Source organism: Sebastes umbrosus, chromosome 4, assembly GCF_015220745.1.
Source record: "Sebastes umbrosus isolate fSebUmb1 chromosome 4, fSebUmb1.pri, whole genome shotgun sequence".
Classification (NCBI taxonomy): Eukaryota; Metazoa; Chordata; class Actinopteri; order Perciformes; family Sebastidae; genus Sebastes; species Sebastes umbrosus.
In genome coordinates, this window is record NC_051272.1 from 31,985,028 (window position 1) to 32,001,160 (window position 16,133).

At 43.6% G+C, this 16,133-nt stretch overlaps 1 protein-coding gene across 2 annotated transcripts in view; it reads right to left on the reverse strand.

Moving 5' to 3' along the window:
• btbd11b (BTB (POZ) domain containing 11b) overlaps nucleotides 1-15,246 on the reverse strand; it is an 88,965-nt gene extending 73,719 nt beyond the window's left edge. For both annotated transcript variants that reach the window (XM_037767134.1, XM_037767132.1), the window contains exon 1: nucleotides 14,024-15,246. In XM_037767134.1, the coding sequence (XP_037623062.1) occupies nucleotides 14,024-14,885 (862 nt within the window). In that variant the 5' untranslated portion in view covers nucleotides 14,886-15,246. The remainder of the gene's footprint in view (nucleotides 1-14,023) is intronic.
• Between the last annotated feature and the right edge of the window lie 887 nt (nucleotides 15,247-16,133).

Consider the following 16,133-nt stretch of genomic DNA (forward strand, 5'->3'; position numbering starts at 1 on the left):
ATTCATAAGAATGAGGTAGCCTATACAGATAAACCTGAACTGCAACTGTGGTGCCATTTGTCACAAATTCCACAGGGTTTTGAAAATGGTCTTTAACTTTTACCATTCTTTCTACTTATAACCTCTCTCTAAATTCCGTTGTCAGAAATATTTTGGAAAGATCTGCTTCATCTGTAATCATTACATATGTGTGTCATTAGTTACTGAACTCCCTATAAAGACTTTAATCCTAATATTGAAAATGGGACAAAGTGAGTTTAGCAGAGCATATGTGCCAAATAAAGATAATTTCCCCATAGCATAGTAAGAGGAGTGATGAATACCATATGCGTTACTCTAAATTACATTACTGCAAGGAAATATTTATCTTCTAGGTTTAAGGTACCATACCCTGCTATGGCTGCCATAACAAAATATACAGTGAAATGTTTTTCAGGGCACATGTTACGGTTGCTGCTTGCATTGGTCTTTTCACAGTGTGGTTGTTATTCTGCCAGTCTCTGGTCCACTTTAAGAATGAAATGGGAGTAAAGCAGGAACCAACATATGTTAGTAATAAAAAATGTCATGGACAAAATAGACATATACCTTCTCCTGTGGTAATCTGTGCCACATGCCGCTGGTTCAGCTGGGGGTTGAGCAAACTTATTCAGTTGGATTGAAGGGGTTGAGAAAACGTTCAGCTACAGAGTTTGAGTAAACGCTGTTTGGCACTGGATATGTGGATCTAATGTAAACACGTTGATTGATACTCGAGCAAAGTCTTGTTGTCTGGTACATTTCTCATCGACTTTCTCTCACATCGCCCACACACCGCCCCGCCCCATTCGCAGTACAAACTACAGTTACAGATTGTAGTTCGATCTAGAGGAGATCTGTCATGGTACTGACACATGTGTCTGTCTGCGGAGCGAGCTCGGCCGAGGCTCCCCGGCGGGGCCTTCCATGTCTGGATTGACAGAACTATTAGAGCGCTGCCAGACATGTAGGACGGGACAAGGTTACCTCAAGTCGGCACTTACTCTCCATCAAGGCTGTGGCAGAATGTGGGCTCATTTTATCTGCGCTGAATAAAAAAGCTGGGTTGACACAGCTAGGAAGGAAAACGAAGAAGCAAGACAGAGTGAGAAAGAGCAGCAGAAATGAGTCAGAAGGGCAAAGACAGGCAGGGAGTGAGGAGAGACAAATAGTCTTATTAAAATCGTCTGGCTTAATTCTTCAGGTCACGAGCTCTGATTGAGGCACAGTGGAAAATAGAAAAACGGAATGGCCCATTCACTTTTCTCCAACATGCATACAGTATATACGCAATAACACACACGTAGTCCGAAGGTCAGTGCTCGGAGCTCTCGTGGGAGGTAATGGGATACCGGTCCGTTGGAACAGAATCAGTAATGCATCAGCAGGTTTAATGCCTCCTAGAATGCTACTAAGCCTCAGTACGTGCACTTCCTTCATGTCGTTTCATTATTCACAAGCAAACCGACAAACCGAGCCAAAACTACTTCAAAGACAATTACAATGACAAGTCCAACCTAAAACACAAGCAAATCTTTCTGACTGAATATACTGTCAATTTTTGCATTTGTTGTCTCAAAAATAAGTCTTTGTAGAAGATAATATTTATGTTATTATGTATATATTATGTTGTTATTGTTATTTCAAAACAAAATGAAGAAATCCATTGTCAAGGACGTTGCTAGCATTAAGGACACTGAAGTGATGTCTGCAGTATTTGATAGCCTGATTCCTGTATTTTTAGACCCAATATATTTAAAGGTTTATGAATGTAACGTTACACTGTAATGGTCCTCAAACCTAAATTCTATGCATTGATTAGTTTGATGTTAGAGGATAGATCAATTATTCCTGTCCATCCTAACTCATTTATCACTATATTAGCATTGGAAAAACACTATTGCCTATTATGGACTTGAACAGGACTCAATTTGCTCTGGACTCGCTCTTGACTCGGTCTCGACTGACCATGGTCTTGGACTCGACTCGGACTCGACTGGCCATGGTCTTGGACTCGACTCGGACTCGACTGGCCATGGTCTTGGACTCGACTCGGACTCGACTGGCCATGGCCTTGGACTCGACTCGGACTCGACTGGCCATGGCCTTGGACTCGACTCGGACTCGACTGGCCATGGCCTTGGACTCGACTCGGACTCGACTGGCCATGGTCTTGGACTCGACTCGGACTCGACTGGCCATGGTCTTGGACTCGACTCGGACTCGACTGGCCATGGTCTTGGACTCGACTCGGACTCGACTGGCCATGGTCTTGGACTTGACTTGGACTCGATTAAGTTGGACTTGACTACAGCCCTGGAAAAGGGGTGCAACTCTTGAGTCTCTCAGCTAGAAAAACTTGGGGTTACTGTCATTATCACCTTCACTACTGATCCCTCCACCCAGAAATTAATAAAACTAGTTCAGGCACATCCAGGGGGTTGCTGAAAGGCATTCTGGGAAATGTGGTAAAACCGTTACTGATTTGCATATACTCTAGATGAGGCATACTGAGAGAAAATGGGTATATTCAGGTTGATGTAATGTCTAGCAGTAAAAGATTCAGTAATGACTCAACAGACGACAGCAGTGATCAGCACAAACCAGTGTATATATCCAAGGATAATTACTGTATGTCCTCCAGTGAAAGTATACGTTTTATTCCATGGGAACGCTGGCATGTCAGAAGCAGAGTGTGTATATTTCTGTCACATCAACTATCTGCTCAGTGTTTATACAGCTGATGGCTCTGTATTCGTCAGTGCAGAGGAAACATGCATAAAGTGGTCCGTGAATGACTGAAATAATAGAAGCCCAGCTCCCCACGATCACCTCCGAAATCCCAGACATGTTCACAGCCCCACGGCTTACTGTACTATAGCCGTGGATTAGCTTGACTGCAGGAGAGTTGAACATTGGCAGCTCAGAGGGTATATACTGTACAGCAGAGCGGATTTTCTTCACCTTGACTAATCTTCTGTCAAAGATTTAGGAAAGCCAAGAACTCGGGGACAACATATGAGGATCTTTAAAGGAATAGTATTGTCATCTTGGGAAATACGCGTATTCTCTTTTTTGTCGAGAGTAAGATGAGAAGATCAATTCCACTCTCATATAAGGAGAGGGGCATCAATCTTCTCATGTAACTCTTTCCCACTGAATCCACTTCTTATTTTCAGTTCTGACAGTGATCCACATTGTGTGAGATGATGAAGCAGAAGCGAGTTAAACTAAAATTAAAAGACGAAGCTCTTCAATAAGTCTCCATCCATCTCAAACAACTCATCTAAGCTGTTCTCAAATATGTCTCAATTGGTGCTCTGGGCAGATAAGAGCTTGTCTACACACTGATTCACTGACTGACTGACTCTGGCTCTGTGTGGTGCTGGACCGCTAGTTAATTTGGGTAAATGATGTCCTGCTATGACAGTACTATCAGATGATGATCACACACACACACCCAGAGGAGGCCAACTGTCACTGCAGATGGTTTTATCAGAAGGAATTAACTTATCAGCGATGTAGCTGCTGGCAGGTCCTCTGACTGTCATCTTTGTGTTACTGTGATTAAACAACAACAGGTAAGATTATGTAGTCATAACTGGATTAGCTTTGTGCTGCTTGTGAATGGTCCAGGCCCCGGCATGATACGGCACTGTGCATATGCTGAAAACCTGTTCGCATTTATCCGATGTAACTTGAATGGATTTTAAATGTCTCTTATACAGAAGATGTGATTAACAATTTCAAATGTCTCTTATACACAATGTTTAACCTTATAGATTAAATTGTGATCAATTTTGAGTGTCTTCTTACTTTTGGACTAGTCGACTAGTACAAATTTAAACTTCCATTTAAACGTCAGGGAAATTAGTCGTTAGGAACATCCCTAGTGTTATGTAAATACCACACGTCCTGACATGCAGCTTCCTCTATCAGACATATCAGTTTTTCTGATGGTGACAAGACAATTTCTTTGAATTTTGCACAGCTCACATCAAAGAGGGAAGACAAGTTAAAAGCTTGTTTACCCGTATCTTCTTCATAATTTCCTGCCAGGCTGGCTGTTATTTAAACGGGATCATTTCCCTCTACACAACAATAGGAATTCAGAGCTACGAAAGAACAGTACAGTAGATACTGATGCTTCACCTAACTAATCCACTTGCTGGTACTTGTTTGCCCAGAGTCTTCTTCCTGCTATAATAAGAAGGAGGCATTGCTTGTCTGGGTCTCATCTGTCACCCACAGCTTCTCTTATGGATTTTCCTGTTTTGATCCTTGCCATCTGTGCCTCCTTCTCTCCCTCTGCTTTTCTTCCAAAGTCGACATCATGAACAATTCATTCTTAGCCACGGCTTCATTGGATTTGGCTCCCCAGTGCAGAGTAATTATTAAATCATTTTGGTCTAGCATTGGTAAGAGCTAATACAGAATTTGCTACCTGTGCACTGGAAAAACTCAGTCATCCCAAAATATTTAGTCCAGAGGGAAACAAACATCTCCCAAAGACAGAAATAAAGCAACTGAAGCTCCCTCGATAATGTCAACCCGGGATAAGAACACTTTTTCACATATTTTTTCATTAAATATGAATCTAAAGCGTGATTTTAAAGCACACTTTCAGTTTGTCAGGGCTATAACGAAGTAAATCTCATTCCTGTGTAAAAGGTCAAGCATGAAAATTAAAAAAGTCTACAAAATGAGTCCTTGCTGCAGCAGCTGCTGCAGCAGTTTCTAAAATGACATCACATAATGGTGCTGTGGTATTTAACCTTGAAGAGGTACCCACAAAAAGTGATTACATTGGCACAGATTGCAATGTTCTGTTAAAAAAACATGGCACAATTTCACCCACTCTGCATTCAATAACCACTGAAAGGATCCTGAACGGTAGGATACTAACTCTTTTTTGTGTGTGTGTGTGTCTGTTTATTGTGTACAACGGCTGCAGTCACATTCAAACAGCGGCTGATTTATACTGAACTTGGTCCACCAGCTGCATGTATCAACACACACAGCAATGAGTGACATTGTGCAACTGAAACTTTTAATTCATCCTCAGTTGTGCATGAGGGAAAAAAAAAGGATGTTAACAGAAGAAAAAAAAAAAAAAAAGACACTCGATCTATCGCAGACGCTGCCAGCTGGGCGCAGAATTAACTGTATTCTATCGCCTGTCTCCTCTTAATCAACTGAAGTAAGCTTGGCTGGAGCTCTCCCTCGCTGTACCAGACTCCATGTCACATCAGCATTCCTCACTTCCTTCCAAAACTCTTTTCAATTACTACCAGATCTGCTCCTGGGCCCTGTGTGACTGTGTGTCCCTCTCTGTGTGTGTATGAATCTGTCTGTGTATGTTACTGCCTTGTATGCCTGAGAGAGTATGCTGCTGTGTAAGGGTTTCCCTATACCTCGCTCCCAGACATAATGGGGACTGGTCTCCACCGGTACAGAGTGGTACCGCTGCAGACCGCAGTCATTCCTGTCTGCCTGCCTTCCCCACAGCAGCATGTGTGCACCAGGCACCGACCTCGCACTGCAACGCCGACTATTGGATACGGAACAAAAGACCTGTGAATGGAATGAGACCTGCACTCCCTCACCCCCGTGAAGCGCTGAACTAAAACAGCACAAAGCTTACCAGTAGAACAGTTAAGTGTCATGTTCTTAGCATACATCATACCCTCAACAAGTTCCTCAGTCGTTCTGGTTTTCACACATTGTTTGTGTCTGGGAAACTTACAAAAGTGAGAGTGCTAAGGATAGGGTCATATTCTGCTGTTAGAATATGCGGCTTTAAAAGGAAAATCCCACCTCATTTACACACTTCACACTATAAATGGTCCAATGGTTTCCAAAGGATGTGCTACAGTGCTGTAAATTACTATGTTTGCGTATACCCACTATCCCCAAATTTGCGTGTTCAGTTGTGGATTTTCCACATTAGAGTGTCTTTTGACAAGACTCAGAGAGGTGTGTTCTTTGTGCTGGAAGGATTGTTTTCTTTTCAGGCAAGAAAGTGAGGTGAGAACAATGCCACAGAGCAGCATGCCCGGTTGTTCAAATTACCTCAAATTACCCCTCAAGAGGGTCATATTTCAGATGCTACTGGCAACAGCTCCACAAAGATGCAAGTTGTGGCTGCATTGAATTTCTAATGTGGCTGCCATTGGTAGAGAAGTATCTCTGACAGCTCTGTGACGAATTGCCCTCTGAATGATTGTTGAATGTCAATACAAAATGGTAAGTCGACAAAGAAACCCTTGCCTCTGTCACTGGGTGTTTAGATAAGGGACAGGTGCAAGCATACTGTCAAAAAATATCAAATATGTTGTACCACATCAGTTATAGCTTTTGCCAGCTTACTAGACAATATTCTATAATACAGTAGAAGTGCAGTACATTTTAAATTAGGTAAATATAAAATGTATATTGTAAAAATCATGTTTTTGCATGTGTTTTTTTTTTTTTTACCTGGGTTAATTCATTTATTTGGCAGCTAAAGGGCAGTGGATCCATCTTAGCATATGAATTATTGAGTTATGGAGGTCACACTGACCTTGATCTTTGACTACCAAAATCGAATCAGTTCATCCTTAAATACAACCGGACATTTGTGCCAAATGTGAAGAAATCCGCTCAATGCCTTCCTGAGATATCACATTCACGAGAATGGGTCGGTCGGACGGACCGATGGATGGACGGATGGACAGACAACCCTGAAAATATAATGCCTCCGGCCATGGCTGTCACCGGCGCGGAGGCATAAAAGCCACCACCATTAAACAAAATGAGCCAGGAATCTCAAGGTGCATTACCTACACTTATTTTAAATGACTGTAGGGGGGGAAAATCTCCTTAAATATTTCAACCAAACCAGCTCTGCCCAGACTTGAAAGTCATCTCACACCTAAAGCGTGATTAGAAAATTGTCCTCAGGGTGGTACATATCCTTGAACACTGGCTATCATGTTCCACCAGACATTTTCTGTGACATGAACACGTCGTTAAGGAAATCAAAGAGTCACTGTGTTCCTGGGTCTAGTGGGAGTCATAAGAAATATCCCACCATATAGTGCAGTTTCCTGTTCTGACAGGATACCACAGCCGAAGAAGGGAAACCCAACACCCACCTGCAAATAACACTGACTCAGACATGGTGAGAGGAGCCCCTGACACATTGCTGCATGTGTATGTGTGCGAGTATGTGTGTGTTGGGCTTTGTGAGGACTGCCATATGCTAGATGTGCATGAGATGTGAGGAGCAGCAGGTTTATAACGGACATTATATAGCCTAGGGTAATTATGGATACTATGTTAAGGCCTGATATATCACTTCATGAAACAACCAAGAACAAGTTTTTTACCCCTTGTTCGTATAAATTGATGAATTACCAGAAAATACATCCGTGCATGTTAACATAACATAGTATATGCAGTACTTACAGTACCTAAAACTACTACTATTGGTGCTGAACTGCTTTTCTATTGTTGATCACTCTTGAGGGTTTAAAGAAATAGTTTGTGACATTTTGGGAAGTACACTTTTTTGCGTTCTTGCTGACAGCTAGATGAGAAGATTGATACCACACTCATGTCTGTACGGTAAATGTATGGCTGCAGCCAGCAGCCCGTTAGCTTAGCTTAGCATTAGCGGACCATTTCTTGGCTAGAAGCAGTAACTTCCGGAAATCTTGTCGTCACCGTGCGGTTGCCAGGCAGCAAGCGGAGACCTGGGTAAGTTACTGCTCCAGGCCAAGAAATGATCAGGTTGTGTCAGAAATCAGTACTCTGATTCTACAAGAAATTATCAAGACATCACCCTCTGTAACACCACAAAGTGTTGTTTTTATACTTTGTTCTGTGAGTAGGTGGATTTTGTTACTTTTGGACAGAGCCAGGCTAGTTGTTTCCCCCTGTTTCCTAAGTTAAGCTAACTGGCTGCTGGTTGTGGCTTTATAATTAATGTACAAATATGAAAGTGGTATCGATCTCTCATTTAACCCGTGGCAAGAAAGCCTTATCCATTGTCAAATTATTGCTTTAACCTTCTGTAGAAGAGAGAAAGCCCCAAAATCATTCAGCTCATTACTAAGGTACATGATGGAAGCTGAAAAGTTCATAAAGGAATACACCTAACAAAGTAACTACATTACTGGCTTTGTGACAACGCAAAAAAGGAAATCAGCTTTGGTAGAAGAGAAGAGATGCAATAAAGATTCATAATGGCCTCCTGACAAAGCTGGGTCACCAGCATTAGCATAATATGGAAAAATCACCTCAATTGCTCCCACTTGGCAGAAAGAGACCGGGAGAATGGATGGAGCGATATGGAGGTTCAATTTGGCAAGCAGTGGCTCGGTTAAGGTCAACCCACCCTCGGATTGACTGGCTGTTTGGTTTTACTGGGAAGACAACGAATGATGTCTCTGTGCCTCGGCCTTATCTGTCACTGCAGATAGAGGGTATCTTGAGATTTAGAGGTCCTGCAGTGTCACAATAAGAAATGTGATGGAAATCTCCCACTATAGGGGACTTCCTATATTAACTCAACCAGTCATCCTCTGATGCTCCAACAGACGCACATGTCCACCATCTGTCAGACTTAAACCTGCAATAACTGACTTTTTGGCCTCTCCGGACTGCAGCAAAAACAATCTGTGGACACAATAACATTTAACCCTTTAAGTTGATATGGCAAACTTAAGTGGGGAGTGGGGACAGTGTTGGTGGGGGAAATATATCAGACAGCACACATACACTGATCAGCCATAACATTATGACCACTGACAGGTGAATTGAATAACATTGATTATCTCCTTACAATGGAGCAGCAAGGGAAAAGTTTGTCCTTGAGGTTGCAGAAAAAATGGGCAAGCGTAAGGATGTGAGCGACTTTGACAAGGGACATATTGTGATGGCTAGACGACTGGGTTAGAGCATCTCCAAAACTGCAGCTCTTGTGGGATGTTCCCACACTGCAGTGGTTAGGACCTACGTTAAGTGGTCCAAGGAAGGAAAGCCGGTGAACCGGCGACAGGGTCATGGGCGACCAAGGCTTATTGATGCACGTGGGGAGCGAAGGCTGGCCCGTGTTGTCCGATCTAATAGGAGAGCTACTGTAGCTCAAATTGCTGAAAAAGTTAATGCTGGTTCCGATAGAAAGGTGTCAGAACACACAGTGCATCGCAGTTTGTTATGTACGGGGTTGCGTAGCCTTATACCGGTCAGGGTGCCCATGCTGACCTGTGTCCACCGCCAAAAGCGCCTACAATGGGCATATGAGCATCAGAACAGGACCACGGAGCAATGGAAGAAGGTGGCCTGGTCTGATGAATCACGTTTTCTTTTACATCATGTGGATGGCAACGAGTTGGAGGTGTTGACTCGGCCTCCAAATTCTCCAGATCTCAATCTGATCGAGCATCTGTGCGATGTGCTGGACAAACAATGGACCGATCCACGGAGGCCCCACCTCGCAACTTACAGGGCTTAAAGGATCTGCTACTGACGGCTTGGTGCCAGATATCACAGCATACCTTCAGAGGTCTAGTGGAGTCCATGCCTTGACGGGTCAGGGCTGTTTTGGCGGCAAAAGGGGGACCTACTCAATATTAGGCAGGTGGTCATAATGTTATGGCTGATCGGTGTATCTGTAGCCATAACCTGATGCGCAAGATGATTTGTTACACAGAACCACCTGAGAAGCCGTCATTGGAAACTGTTTGGAAAAGGGCAGGTACTTACAAAAAATACTTGGCAGGTGATTGGATGAAGCATCCGTCAATCAAGCTCTTATCAAAGCAAGTCGGGAAAAGAGCAAAAACATCTTTTCCATCGAGAAAAACCTTCATTGCCGTTCTTTGCCCTTCTTTCAATGACAAAATATTTTCCAGTCCTGATATAATAATGCTATTGCAGCATCTACACTAACCTCTTTAGGAGCTGCCGTTGATATTTTGAACGAACAGTCGCCTCTCTGTGACGCGCTCCTCTCAGGACGCTGACTGGTCCTTCCACTGACATTATTTGAAACCTGACAAGATGGATTTACGTGTGATATGTGATCCCACGGTTCTCACGTGATCTCGTGATATGGCGAGAATCCAGCTGCTGTGCATGGTAAGTCCAGCCCACCCACTCAATTCCAATTGTGTTACAGGATTATCATTGCATACCCCTTTAATGTTACATCTGATAATCCCTTAGCATGGGAAGTGAATAGGTGAGGGTTACTAAAATATGTAGAAACAAGCTGTGAACACAACTCGGACATATTATTACCTTTTAAGTTGATATGGCTAAGGCGTTAGCATAAAGTTGCCTACACATCCAGCAGATACGGAGCAATATAAGCATTCATCTTGGAGTGTTTCTGGTCACCTGACGAATTAAGTTCAATATTCTCCATCCATTCAGCTCTGTTTTGGTCTTCACAAACCCCTTAAAGGGCCAGTGCGTAGGATTTAGTTGCACCTTGTGTTGTGGTTGCAGATTGCAACCGACTGAGTACCCCTCCGCTCACTCTTCCCTTTCCAAGACTGCGGTAACGTGAACCGCCGACAAGTGCAAAACCATAGTTACCGCCATTCGCCTCGCTCAGAGGCCATCCTTACCATAATAACATTACTTTAGGAGCAACGGAAGTCAGACGGCGACGATCAAAACCACTGTTTTGCACAGTTTCACAAGCATGTCGGAGAACTACGGTGGCCTTCAAGTAACGTAAAAACCCGAAAGGCTCTCTCTAGAGCCAGTGTGCAGTATGTCTGTTCTGGGCTACTGTAGAAACATGGCGGACTCTGTGGAAGAGGACCCTCTCGCTATGTAGATATGAAGGACTCATTCTAAGCTAACGAAAACACAACGATTCTTAGTTTCAGGTGATTATATTGAAAACATAATAGTGAATATTATATTCCATTTCTGCCAATAGATCCCCCAAAATCCTACACACTGGACCTTTAAGGGAAATTTCTGTCTGTTTAGCTGCTAAATAATGTCTTCACCAGCTAGTCACTAAGCGTTTGACGTTGGGCAGGTAGGGTATAGTATATAGTAGTATAGTATATAGTCAGAGAGCAGTGAGAGTGAACCAAAGTAATAAAGTTGTGTGCCAGAAAACCAAAACAATGAGTAAAATGGCTCTATAGAACTCTCTTCACATTACATCATAGTCATTTTGTATCTTTACTATAAAGATATCGATTTTAGCTGATTTCAAGTTCATTTCATTGCTAGTAATTACTACATTGTGAACTACGCAATACTGAACAACACCATGGGCTTCATGCTCTCTAGCACTTTTCTATAGCCTTGGGCATTACATCAATATTCCACATGCTCCAGAAGTTTTTTTTTTGCATCTCATCCTATTCACCGGTCCAATGCACCACTGAACACTCACCACACCTCTTCTACGGCTGGAGCCTTGCTGCATGCCAAGTGGCCTGAGTGTGCACTGAGTGACAGAATATTGACATTCAATAATGTACAGTATGTGCTGCCTATACTGTAAACTCTGGCATTATATTGCAGTCTCTTTGAACTGGACTGGCATTTCTGCACTATGTGTCAAGGTTTACACATTAATATGATGATACTATGTTGCCACCACTACAGATGAAAGCACATTTATGTGAGTCTGATTCAGACTGTGCAGCTGAAGTCTTACAATTTTGAAAGAGTAAACAAGCTGACATGTATGTTTAAAGCTGCAGTGGGTAGAAATGGAGCAAATTTTATTAAAAAAAAGTTATTTTTATAAAACGGTCACTATATGCCTCCATGTCCTCTGGTGTCCTCCGCTGCTCCTAATAGCATCTGCAAGATTTCACAGACTGGAGGAAAACAACCAATCAGAGCTGAGCTGGAGCCTTGCCATCTCTGAGCAGCTGTCAATCACTCACAAACTCCGACCGAACGGTCAAACTAGGCAGCGCTGAACAAATATGAATCAATATTCTGTTACTGTAATGCCTATTTCTCACATAAAATGTTTTCAGAAACATCTTGTAGTGTACTGTTTAGCTGTAAAATGAGAAAGTTTGTGACCCAGCAGCCACGTTGAGATCTGTTGAAGAAATACCAAGCACCGCCCACCATTCAGAGCACAGCCAATAGAAACGCTCTGCCTGAAATGACCTAAGATTGGCCAAAGTCTCCCGTCACAGACTACATTTTTTTAAAGCCTGAAAACAGAGCCACGAGGAGGTGCAGAAGTCTAGCTTTCTCTCAGAACACTTGAATTGCAATATGCTGGAAGGTGATCATGGAATTTTTGCCCAATGATGCCAAAAAATTGTTGTCTACTGAAGCTTTAACAGAAATGTTTCACTGTACCTTTAAAACAAAGAGAAACAGTGAAATAAAATGCTCTCCTCACGATGCCAGGCTTCTGTTTGGTGATTCATCAATACGGTCACAGAGTCTCTCTAAGTTTCTCTCTCTGTGTGCCTGTCTGTCTCTCTTTCTCTCCCTCACTCTATAACTCAGTTTTATTCACATCACTCTGCATAATGCATGATAGCACATAGGTCCCCAAAGGCCTTTCATTACGTAAACCTGTTGCAAGAGGAGCCAGAGCAGCACTTTTACAACATCCATCAAAAACAGGGGCAAGCCATGTGTTAGAGTGGTTTGTGATGTATTGCTGTTTGAGCGGCAGTGAAGTCTGAATACAATTACACTTACTTTCAAAGCACACGCCAATAAGTATTTCTAAACACTTGCGAGGCTGATGTGAAACAAGGTATTGTGTAAACCGGAATCAGCAGGAATGAATGACCTCCTTGCTCTCTGGGTGAAAAGAATAAAAACTCACCTCTGCAGGGCATTATTGTAGGAAAAACTAACAGGGAGAGCCCCTTTCACTGAAAAGCTCTCACAGTGAGGCATTAAGCCCCGGGGATATCGGGCCCTGCTTCGTCATTTTTGTGCAACAAAACAGCCACATACAGTACAAGAAGGATATCAGAGAATAACGTCTGCAATGTTACACAGCACAGAAGACAGAAGAGGCCTTAAGAGGACCGCTCACTCCATCCCACCCTGATCTACTCAGTCAGTAAGCACCTGCCTGCAGCTTCTGCAGAATAGGAAGCACTATTTCAGCTGCGGAAATGCTCTTTCACTGATGTCTTTGAGTAAAAGTTCACAGTTCCTCAACAAGACAGAGACTGAGAGATTGTGGCATATAACCTTTTCATATCAGAGATCTGGCAGCAAGTGAATCTGACCGATATCTTTCTATAAATCCTGGTGTGATGCAGGTGACACTTGTTTGACTCAGTGTCACCTGTATACCTTCTTATATTTATATATGGATATTTTGGATGAAGACTCCTTTTTCATGTAAATATCTAAAGTGAGATGAGAGGGGGAAACTCTACAAGTGACAAATGACGCACTCACTCCATCCCACCCTGATCTACTCAGTCAGTCAGCACCTGCCTGCAGCTTCTGCGGAATAGGAAGCACTATTTCAGCTGCAGAAATGCTCTTTCACAGATGTCTTTGAGTGAAAGTTCACAGTTCCTCAACAAGACAGAGATTGAGAGATTGTGGCATAACCTTTTCATACCAGAGATCTGGCTTGATCTTAATTGAGAAAAGCACAAATGTCATATTAAATCACTCTATTTCTTCATTCACGACATCTCTTACTAAAAGGCAGGAAAAGGGTATTCAATAGGCTTTATATACCTACACAAATATACTATGAACTGTGCTTATCCTTGACCTGTTAAAATCTGAACAATATCTTTCTATAAATCCTGGTGTGGTGCAGCAGGTGAGACTTGTTTGGATCAGTGTCACCTTCTTATATTAATATATGGATGTTTGGATGAAGATGCCTTTTTGATGGAAATACTGTGAGATGAGAGGGGGAACTCTACAAGTGACAAATTACGCACGGGGATTTGAAATCAGTGTGTGGCAATAAGGAAGAAACGTGGAGAAGGACCCTGTTGCATGGACTTCCAGTATATCCACAACTCACCGCTTGCATTCTTCCCACAGATCAGGTGCTGCCAGAGCTGCAGAGAGCCCCAGATCTCCGCGTCCGTGTTGACGGCCTGCTCCAGGGTCTCCACGGTGAACTTGGGGATCCCGTTATCCCTCTCCAGCAGCGCGCTGCGCAGCACCCGCGCGTACACCTCGCGGAACAGGCTCTCCATGCACGCGGCCAGGTAGATCGCCGCATGCTCGTGGATCCTTACCGCCACCCTGCCGTCCACCATCCACCTGAAGAACTTGCCCACGTTGAAGAGGAGTCCGCAGCGCGCCGACTTGCCGCGGCTGAACTTGTCCTCCTCCGTGCACATGTTGTACAGCGACAAGGCACCCAGGGCCGCTCTCATGCAGCTCATGGAGACGCTCCACGACAGGACGAGCTTTATGGCACTTTGGATCTCGTATTTGGTGCATTTGGCGTAGCGCAAACTCAGGCGCTGCGACTCTTTGGCCACCCTCACCAGGACCCGGCTGAGCAGCACGGAGAGCCGGTGCAGGACGTCCTGCGGTGGGCTCGGTAGAGTCATCTCCTCGTCCTTACTCAGCGCGCTCAACACTTCCCCGAGGCTCCACGGCACATCCTCTAGCTCGGGTAGTTTAGCGCACTGCCCGGCAGTGCTCTCCAGGATCTCGGCGTCTCCTTCTTCGACCAGGACCGTGTTGACAGTGTCCAGGCTGTTGTGTCGACTGTGCATCGAGTCGGTTAAATGCCAGTGAGTCCCCCCATGCGCCTCCGAGCAGCACAGCGACGCACTGGAAGACCTGAAGGAGTCGGCGGCTCCACCATAACCCGAGTCGAGCGTCAAATCCTCCAGGGTCCGCGCTGCTGACTTGCTACTCCGTGCCATAACTGCACTTCATACTGTAAAAAGAGAGGGGCTTGGGGGGAAAGTGGAGGAAAAATGTTGTCTTGTTGTCTTGCTGACTGATGTTATTATTTTTTCTTATAGGCAAAGTCCATCCAAGGCTGCTGTGTAAAGTTAAGGAGTACTATCTCTCCACAGTGCATCCACAGTCACACACACACACACTCAGCAGCGCAGTGCCTGACAGATGGAGGCGGGGTCGTGGAGACCCGGCTGTCAGCCAATGGACTCTCGGGATGAAGCAGCAAAGAGTTTTAATTGGATCGCTTTAGAGGATCAATAAAAAGTCATTGATGCAGCCCATGATAAGGCCTATTGATAAAAAACAGTGAACACAATGCTTGTGCTTATTGTCCATATAACTTACTTTTGGGAAGTTTCTCAAAACTTTGGAATAGCATAGATGCGAAAAAACCCTGTCATGTAAAAGTACAATGTATAGTCAAATTACAATAAATAATAAATCACATAAAATACAGTTGAAGTAGCTGCTTTTATATAATATCTCAATGTTTAGGGTGGCAAGTCCTCCAGAGGATCATGCGTTTCAGATATTTTCTGAGGGGCCCATGTCTGATCGTAACATGACTCAAGAGCATTAATAATAGATTGCATGCATAATGTAGCCTTCTCTGTTCCCCTGGAGGAGAAGGACTCATTGAAAAGATCTGAATTACTCTCAAGGTCATTCGCTGGGATCACTGGCAGGGTCTAACCTGGCCATTTTGCTTTTTACACCCTAAACTCATATAAGGGCTCTGAATCTGCACGAACCCCCAGTCCACCTTAAATGAAAGCCACGATGGATACATGTGCAAGTACAATTTAAAAGAAAAACAGCAGCAATGTTTTTGGTTTAAGTTACTGAAAATAACTGCAGTCGTACTGTAATACTGACCGAACCAGTAGAACAGTAAATTGTCTAGATGGTGGAAATAATCGTAATTTTACACCATGAATTTGAGATGGCTCATTGATCTGAGGCACTGAGGCTGCTTTCCATCTGAGATGCAGTGAGACTTCTGCATTTGACAGCAGGTCGGATGTCTCTCTGGAGCAACAGTGAACCCTAGTGTTGTGCAGTCAAACTTCAGTTTATGTGTCAGGGCAAAATGCTCACGTCTCTGACAGGTAAAGCTGCAGTGGGTAGAATTGGAGCAAATATGATTTAAAAAAAGTTATTTTTATAAAAATCCTGACAGCAGTGCGTGAGACAGGTAATTTGAAAAA